At 40.7% G+C, this 9,126-nt stretch overlaps 1 protein-coding gene across 8 annotated transcripts; it reads left to right on the top strand.

Moving 5' to 3' along the window:
* The first annotated feature begins 238 nt into the window (after positions 1–238).
* On the top strand, positions 239–9,075 carry XAF1 (XIAP associated factor 1). 8 transcript variants are annotated; one of them, XM_032448476.1, is made up of 8 exons: positions 239–1,335; positions 2,019–2,085; positions 3,289–3,350; positions 4,392–4,448; positions 6,737–7,030; positions 7,112–7,160; positions 7,511–7,580; positions 7,905–7,916. In XM_032448476.1, the coding sequence occupies exons 2-7, from the start codon at positions 2,058–2,060 to the stop codon at positions 7,546–7,548; spliced, it is 528 nt and encodes a 175-aa protein (XP_032304367.1). In that variant the 5' UTR covers positions 239–1,335; positions 2,019–2,057; the 3' UTR covers positions 7,549–7,580; positions 7,905–7,916. The 8 variants fall into 8 exon arrangements, with proteins under 8 accessions (XP_032304367.1, XP_032304361.1, XP_032304365.1 ...); XM_032448470.1 differs by lacking the exon at positions 7,112–7,160 and having other exon boundaries at positions 7,905–8,904; XM_032448477.1 differs by lacking the exons at positions 7,112–7,160; positions 7,905–7,916 and adding an exon at positions 8,936–9,075 and having other exon boundaries at positions 249–1,335.
* The last annotated feature ends 51 nt before the right edge of the window (positions 9,076–9,126 follow it).

Below are 9,126 nucleotides of genomic sequence, written 5' to 3'. Positions count from 1 at the left end.
ACCTCTCCCTTAGCTGCCATCTCATTAACATATTTGTTCAAAAGACTCTTCTCTGCTTCATTACATAATTTGTATCACAAAATTCATACAGACATTCATTATTCCCAGACCTAGATAATGGCTTACATGTCTGACATGCTTATCTTCTTCCTTTTTTGTTCCCTTTACTTACCCTGCCCCCCCCCTCCCCCCCCCCCCCCCCCCCCCCGCTTTCTTTCTTTTTTTTTTTTTTTTTTTTGTTTTCTCTTTTTCCCAGAGAGGAATGGAGGACAGAGAGTGTTTTTTTGGGATGGGAACTGAACCAGACTAATTTCTGACTAACATCCAGGACATCTCTTACATGCAACTTCACAATATATTACACAAACACTAGTGAATGATTTTTCCAATACCTCTGCAAAATAGAAGTGTTAATATTATTGCCCTGTTTTACAGATAGAGAAGGTCAACTCATAATTTCTGCATCTCCTGTACCTACAATTCCACACCTGGTAGGATCTGTAGCATCAGGGAAGAGCTCCTTACTTCACATTTCTGTGAGATATCAGTTGCAATAACAAGTATGTGAAATGCCAGGACTTCATCAGGAGATCCTGGAGATACAAGTACTGGTATTGAAACAAAGATATGAACTTCTATTTCTCTTTAAATTTCATTCCTTTATAAGCGCCCTGTGCAAACCTGTACACCTGCATGACCTTCGGCTGAGATCAACTGATGGGCAGGACTTGCTGCACCTGTGGCATATTCATGCTATCAGACAGTCCCAGCCATGGTAGAATAGGGAGAAAGGGTGAAGCCAGTTAGCACAGGCTGGAGGTTTCACCTTGTACATACTGAAATACTGGAGGGGTCCAGGAATAACTATAGGCCTGTGAGCCTATAAAGGTAGAGCTGAGCAGCCCTGATGTAAGGTTCAGTGAGGTGGGGCTGTCGGACCAATGCTGGGTTTCTGCCCATGATGGTGGGCGAATGTTTTCTCTCCACCAGCTGGCAGTTCTTGTTTGTGACATGAGCACGACTCTGACTGGGCTGGACAAGCTCCATGGGTTCAACGTGGGTTTGCAAGGCTGGATGCTAATGAAACTGCTGCCCCAGAGGTGGAGGGGGGGCCACAGCATGCCCCTGCCCTCCTTGCTTGCTGCAAACCAACCATGCAGCAGAGGTCCAGTAGCCCTTTGACCAACACACGCTAAGAAAACAGTGGCCATGGTGACATCAGCCAAGCTGTGACAAAGCATGGAACTCAGAGGCATGGAAAGCTGCAGGTGGAGCCCACCACCTGCAAGGCAGCCCTGCTGGCCAGGGGCTGCCCTCTGCCTGAAGTGCCCTAAGGTTTGTATTGTGGTGCTGCCTATCCCTCTCTTCTGGTACTCATCCGGGCTACAACCTCGTAAACTGTGATGTCATAGGTGGTGAATGTTACTGGGGTGAATTTACAAATGGGCTGCCACAATCCCTGCAAGCTGATGCTACACCTGCACTGCTGCCAGCACAGCTGCAGAGTGACATGGGGTGATGGGGCCTCAGAGCTGCCTGTGGTTATTGCCACTTCTGGCATAGAGAGATGTTGCCCTGTGGCCCTGTTTGCACTGTGCAGGAAGGAGTGATGGAGGTCTCTGTACCCAGAGGCCTCTCTGTGAAGCTCTGATGAAGAGAGGATCCCACTGCCACTTGGGTCCCCATGACACAAGACGTGGATGGGCAGCTTCCCACCTTCCTCCTCAGGGAACTCTGTGCCCCTGGTGGACACCTGCAGTGGGCAGGAGAGGGCAGAGGAGTGTGGGCATTGCAGGGCAGAGGGCAGATGGTGTCACCCTCCTGCAGCAGGGCAGGAGAATACCTTCATCCCCAGGTGCATCAGTCAGCTCCAGACAGCGGCCCTGCTTGCTGCATACATCCCATACTGCATTTAAACATATTTGGAAAAGAAGGAAAGAGGTACCTCATACTTCCTCTGGGTGGAGTTATTGCAACATAGGCTTTGAGTTTCTTTCTTTTTTCCCCTCTGCTCTTAGAAGAAAAGAGATCCAGCAGAATAACAACAAAAATGAGGAATGAAGAGACCAGATTCTGCAAAAACTGGTAAGAGATCTTTCTCCCTCTTCACCCTTTTTCTCTTTTTACACAGTATCATAATGGGTAATTGTACAGCACCTGACAAAGGAGTCCGTGCACAGACCATGCCAAACACTGGAGTTTTCTCAGTTTTCCCTCATGACTGATGCTCCTTTATTTTGCTGTATTTGTAATTAAGTGAAATGACATCTTTATCGGTATTAAAATAAAAGGCTAAAAGGGGCCATGAAGATAGCATCAATTGATGTGTCTCAACTAGTAGCTTTGCCACTGGGCATATTGTATGAATGAAGATTGTGAAACACTGCATTTAAAAAGAGGTTTAAAGAGATTTAAAACTCAGTGAGGACAAATAATAGGATAACCTCAATTTTATTGGGTCACAGAGGAAAATCAGAGCACAATCTTTCACAAAGAGAGACTAACAGTTTTATACTTAAAGGTTGTAGGGGATGTTTTGAATAAACTTTGCCTAAAATGTCTGATAGATGTCCTTGTAACTTCTTTAAAACTCATTTTGACAGCAAATCCATTTCACTGTTAATCCATCTTGACCATGAGACCACTTCTGCTGATGTCTAAGGCTGATTTCCTTAGAGCGACTTGTCTTAAGAAAACTACACAATTTCATTTATTTTCCTCTTCCTTGGGCTTAGTTTGCTTTGGTTGCCCTGGGCGGGGGATGTTATTTTGCTTTGGCCTGGGGCATGGGAGAAACTGTTGCAAATTTATGTTGCCTTACTTTCCATCCATGATGAGAAACCAGCAAATGCGCTGGGTGGACTGTGTGCAGACATGATGTCAGAGCTTGGAACAATACAGAAAACTCATATTACATCATCTACTGTGCCTCATATACCTCCTCTGAACAGCAAAGCTGGAAGTGTGCATATCCTTTCAGGCAACCTTCCTGATCTTGTAGGCCAGAAAGGTTGCATGAGTTTGCCTCTAGCTGCTGTGTTCCCATGAGCATCACTGACTGACATGTGTCAGGCACCAGTATGTCCTGCTGTCCTGCCACAAATTCAAGGGCTCACTGCAGTGTGTACAGGGAAGTGAGCAAACAGCTATGTGGGTGCCTGGCCAGGGTCAACCCACTACAATGGTTCATTACTCTTCTCTCTTTCTAATTCTGTTCTTGATAGCAAACTGCTGCCAATTTCTGCCTCCATGAGGCCCACTGCTTGTGGTTTCTCACTCTCTGTTCAGAATGTGGTGAACCAGTTGCCAGAAAGGATATGAAAGACCATCAAACTGAAGCACATGAGCAGGTAAGAAATGCTCCATTTTCTTCTTGCAATCAGCATAAAGCTCTGCCAGCCTTGAAATACAGTCATGGTACAGTGCCCTCTATTAACTACCTTTGAACTTCTACAATTGTTTGAACAGGAAATCTGTAATGGTCTGACATGAACCTTCAGTCCTGGTTACAGCATCTTTTGATACTATTGCACAGGCAGGTTAAGAGAATTCAGATTACACAATAGTATCCCAGCTCTCCCAGCAATACAAATTACAGATCAGGTATGGATACATGTGCCTATTGCTTGTGAACTAGACAGAGCATGCAGTAAAAAGTTGATACCTTCTGTTGGCTATTACTCTAGTATTATTTCAACCATAGGACATCAAACAGTACCTGCTGTAGCATGAATTTAAATGATCTGTACAGAGGAAGACAGACAATATCTGATGTGATATAAAGCTTGTACAAATTTATATCAGTGCTCCTTTTTAAACAAAACTGAAGTAGCAAAGTGAATTTATCAGGTTTTCAAATCATGCCATGACGTTTTTAATTTAACATTAGGAATCCTCTATCTAGAGGCACTATATTGAAGTAGAAATACCCAGGCATGACTTTTTATTCCTTTCTACTAGTTTCATTGTTTTAGCAATTCTACTGATCTCATTTGTGTATCTATATGAGTACCTCTCATGGCAAATCTCTAGAAAGCTAATATGTTCCATAAGTTTTAGACTAACTGAATATCAGCCCTACACTTTCAAGTTAAACTTCAGTAAAAATTTCAAACACAGACTTGGCATTTCATGTGTGGCTTTTCAGAACTTGCACAGAATGACAACTTTCTGCAGAATCATGAGACGTATGTTTTCCTCCAAATCACATCAACACAGCTCAGGCTGGAAGAGAAAAAATAATTCGCTAATAGTTTCTTGATGTTTGGGATCAAAATGACAAAGAGATCATCTCAAGATCATCTCAGCAGCTTAAAGTTGTATTTACAACATGTGAAAGCTTTAACTATCCTCTTATGCTCCCATTGATGTTGTGTATATTTCACTTGCAAGTCAGATGTAATCTTTGTTGCCAAAGTATGCAGCAATACCAGCTGGAGCATCACAAAGTAAGTACGGAGTGCAGCACTTGTCACTCTTGAGGCTGACACCTTTGAATCACCACCAAGAATCACACTGATAGATTCAATAGCAAAAGTATGTAAATCCCTGACTGGTATTATGGGTCCTCAAATTTCTCAATGATGGCAGTGTTTGACCTACCTTTTCCTTTGAATATAAGTATATCCCATAATGGTTGCCCACCCAGTTATGTTAGTCTGTGCCTGAAGACTTTCAAGGTAAGGCTGGATAAGGACCTGAGCAACCTGATCTAGCTATGTATGTCCCTGTTTATTGCAGGGGAGTTACACTAAATGGCTTTCAGATGTCCCTTCCGACTCTAAGGATTCTATGATGACATACTGATTTCTCATTCTTGGCACCTCAGGCTGCTGTTCTTTGAGAGCTGCTCAAAGACCTCTCTGCTCTACTCACACACTCACATCATCTGCTTTTCTAAAGGCAGTTACAAAGTGAGAGTCACTGCTAAGACAAGAGCTTAATGTGTAAGTGCAAGGCCAAGGAAAGATCTGAATAACCTGTCTATGCTAGGTTTAGCCTAGTCATTTCAAGGAACAAAAGACACAGTAATTTTCCCCTGGAGGTGGTAAGTGAAATACTGGAATTTTCAAGGTGGACTTGTGCTCTGTTGCTAACTTATAATGACATAGCACATTATTCCTATTTCCTTTTCATTTATTGCTTAAACCTTCCTAAATTAAAGGTAGCCTAGATAGATGAGCTCTTAACACAGCTATGCTTTCTTTTGGCTCTGTAGATACTCCATAGAGAGGACATTCTTAAGAAGTCATTTATTGTTTTCACCCAATGGTAGTGATAGAAAATTTGGAATAATTTCCTCTGTTTATGTACAGACCAAGGAGTGTCACAAACAAGCAATGAAATGCAGAATCTGTGAGTTGGAAATGCCCTTCAACAAGCTGCAGGAACACCTGAACACCTGAACAGCGGTGTTGGAAGTGTAACAAATACACTATGTACGAAGACCAGAAGAAACACAAAGATATTTGTCAGAACAGTGGTCTGTCCTATTATAAGGATGTGAACTTTCATACCAGGGAAGCATATACTAATGCAAAATGTATTGACCCCACTGGCGAGTAAAATTTCTCATTGTTATGGACTGATCCATCTCTGTTAAATGTCAATGAAAATCCTCCTGCCATCTCTACAGTTCTCAGTAATGCAGGTTGAAGGATTCTGTTTAACCAGTCACAGTGAAGGGGCCAAGTGTTTCTATTATGCTGGTTGTTGTGAAGCCAGAGTGACTCTACTGACTGATGTATCATTGTCTATGTCCTGTTGTGCAACCATTATAATCTGGAAGAGAAAATCCTTCTATCAGAAAATAAATGGAGCTTCCTCTTTCCATTTGTCACACAGAGGAAATTTGATTTAGATTGCCTCTTACTTCATATCTAAAGCCATTGATTTCTTAAAGTTGAGAGCAGCTTTATTAGGCCTAAGCTATTAGATAGAATATATATATATATATATATATATATATATATATATATATATATATATGTATATATATATATAAAATATATATATATAAATAAAAAAATTAATGAATCCTGACAACAGTTGCAGAAAAGAACTGGAACCAGTTGGTGGTTGGAAAAATACACTTTTGTGGGAAAAACCCCTAGCAACAGGGATGTATGAAGTCCTGGCCTAGAATTAGCTTGGGTGAAGCAGGAATGAACCATTCTGAGCCATAAAACAGGGTGTAGGAGGGGCAAATAAGTTTTTGAGAAGGGATGTTGGATTCATTTTTAGCAAAGCCAAAAGCAAAATTAAGTCAGAACTCTAATTCCTTCTTGACAAGTGGAATCAACTTCACGTGTTTCTCTATTAGCAGTGAACATAAGTGGATGTAAGCAGCCTGTCTAGATGATTCATGTCTGTATTTTGTTTCTCACCTTTATCATTCTGAAGGTGCCAGTGACAATATTTGTCAGAGGTGCAGTAAGTCATTCTCAGACGACCAGTACTCTCAACATCTTGTGTTTTTGTAACTGAACAAGACAATGGTCTTTGCTTAATTTCAGTCAGATGATTTCTTTTAAAGACATGTATTAGATAAGAAAATGCAGTGTATCTCAGCTCTTCAGATTATAACTTAATGATACCACATATTCAGCTGCAGCATCCCTGTGACATTTTTTCCACTATCCCTGTCAATGACTCACCACTACTGAAAACCACAGCATACCACACTGTTGGGTGTAATGGCAGTGTTCACCTCATTATATTGCCTTCTATCTTGCAGAATAATTTCTGTGCAACCCATAGTGCACCACCATCTTCCTGCTCTCTGGCTCCCTCTTCCAGCTCTGCATGGAAAGACATTTCTCCCAGAGGGAAAAAAAGAGAACATCCATTGACCTCCAAAACCTTGCTCAAACCTCCAAAGAACAAAAAGGTGGTTGGCATTCACTCCCCCACAAGAAGCAAACTTTCCATATCACCTCAAGTTCTTAAAGACACTCAATCTTACAGCATGCTGGGAACCTGCGCCCACTGCAACACTACTCTGCCACTTCCAGCCCATCAGAAACATCAGGTGAGAGGTGATACACTGAAACGTAAACTCCTACATGCTTGAACAAAGAGCCATACCCACAGAGTTTCTTCTTATCCCCAGACTACCTGGGTCCCATTGCCTGTTTTGGATTCCATAGCTACTGTTCAAGGTACTCCCATTCTGTAAAGTACAAATTCCATTTGCTATTTATGCAGTAAGATTGTCTGCCTGACTTATAAAGAAATGCTAGCCATGATTCAAGCTGTTGATTTTAAGCTTAAATCCTGGAAGGTCTTCAGCACAGTTATTATTTTCTGAAGTTTCTACTTTTATTCTATTTTCTACAGTTTCTACTAAAAAAAACAGTGTGCTTATATCTCAGCTGTATCAGAGATGGAGTTCTAGATAAATTACCATTCTAGCGGAGGGGCCTAGTTGCCTCACTACTTAATATGATAGTGTGTGGAATATAATGTTAAATTCTCTAACATGTATTTATTTATTTATTTTATTTTTTAGATCAAATGCCCAAATTTTGTATCTTTGAAAAATGTTAAGATGAACCAAAAACCACGCAGTGGAAAAAAAGGTACTGTAGAATTTCAGAATCCCAGCATAAGATTCAGCTCTCAGGATTACTCTGCACTGGGTTAATAAGTACGATTTTGCAGAGGAAGTGCATCAGTAGGAGCTAATACGCAGAATATCACTAAGCTCTGTGGATTCCAACACACAGTGGGTCCCCATGAGGTTCTTGTGACTCAACAGATAGTTTTATTAATAATGTGATTAAAAAAAAAAAGGCTAGGCTTTCATTTTAGTATTAAGAGGAAGCTAGTTCAAGCCAAGAGAAGGAAAAAAAATTCTCCACAATTTTTCCTTTTTTTCTCTTCTTTTTTTTTCTCCCCAAAAGCAAAGAACGGAGTGTTTTTCAGATTCGTGGAGTTAAGTTTGGAAAGGACCTCCAGAGCTCATCAGGTCCAATGCTCCTGCTCAGTAGGAATACCTAGAAGAGTTTACCCAGGACCATGTCCAGACAGCTTTGAAAAATTGACAAGGGGGGAGACTCCATTACCTTTTTGCGAGAGCTACTTTCCAGAAACCTACCCAAAAAATCCATGACTGTTTGCACTTAATCAAATAATATATTTTTCAGGAAACTGATTTAGCAAGCATTGCTTCAGAGCCAGTATGTTTGCAGTCTCTTGCTTCACACCTGCACATACACATTGTGCCTCTCAAGTTATGCTACTCTGAACAGGGCAGTACCTTCCCTATTGTAAGCAGAGATCAGCACAAAGATTTCATAGAACAGATGTTCTGTCCAAGGCCAGTCAGACTTCTCCAGTGCTGAGGGAAACCTTAGAGAATTGTTTCAGAAGACAGGAAGAAAAAATTATTTTGTCTCCACAGTAAAAATTGCATCTTCAGTAGAACCACATTGACATAGGTACATAGAAAGAACTGATATAGAAATCCTGGATAATACTTCCAGCTGAGCTTGGTCTGATTCATAGATAGTGAGTCTCTTTCTTCTGTATATCTCATGTACGGTGTGAATCATATCACTTTGCTAACATTCCTATCTGTGTTTCAGTTTCTAAGCAGTATCATTTATTTTCAGTCTAATTAATTAAATGAATAAATGTAGTTTTTCTCAGCCTATCCTTTTCTGCTTGGTTCAATAAATGAAGTTTTATTTCTTTGTCTAAAACTTTCCTCTCCTGCTAAATGAAGGAAAATACCAAAGTGAGAAATAATGAGTTTGCATAGTTTTGAATTACAGGACCCAAATCTTGAAATAAAAGTAATCCATGATAGTTAAATGGATTATTTGACTTGCACTGTCTTTCTTTATATTGCTCTACATAGAAATGACATAGAGACAGGGGGGCAATAAGACTGAAACTCTAAAAAACCTTCTAACTCTGCTTTGTTTTACAGAAGACTTTTCCTAGGGTACTCATGATTAAATCTGGAAATAGAGAAACATTTTCCGACTGAAACTTTATCTCAGCTTTAGCAGAAGGCATCAAAGGTCCAGTAACTTTAACAACAAAGAATAAAAGTGACTTGCTGCTTCAGATTTAGAGCAAAGAGTGACTGTCATGGTTTTGTAATTTTGTAATTTTGCT

Source organism: Coturnix japonica, chromosome 19 (assembly GCF_001577835.2).
Source record: "Coturnix japonica isolate 7356 chromosome 19, Coturnix japonica 2.1, whole genome shotgun sequence".
In the NCBI taxonomy this organism is placed as follows: domain Eukaryota; kingdom Metazoa; phylum Chordata; class Aves; order Galliformes; family Phasianidae; genus Coturnix; species Coturnix japonica.
The sequence above is the reverse complement of the archived record's forward strand: the minus strand, read 5'-3'. Positions and strand labels throughout refer to the sequence as shown.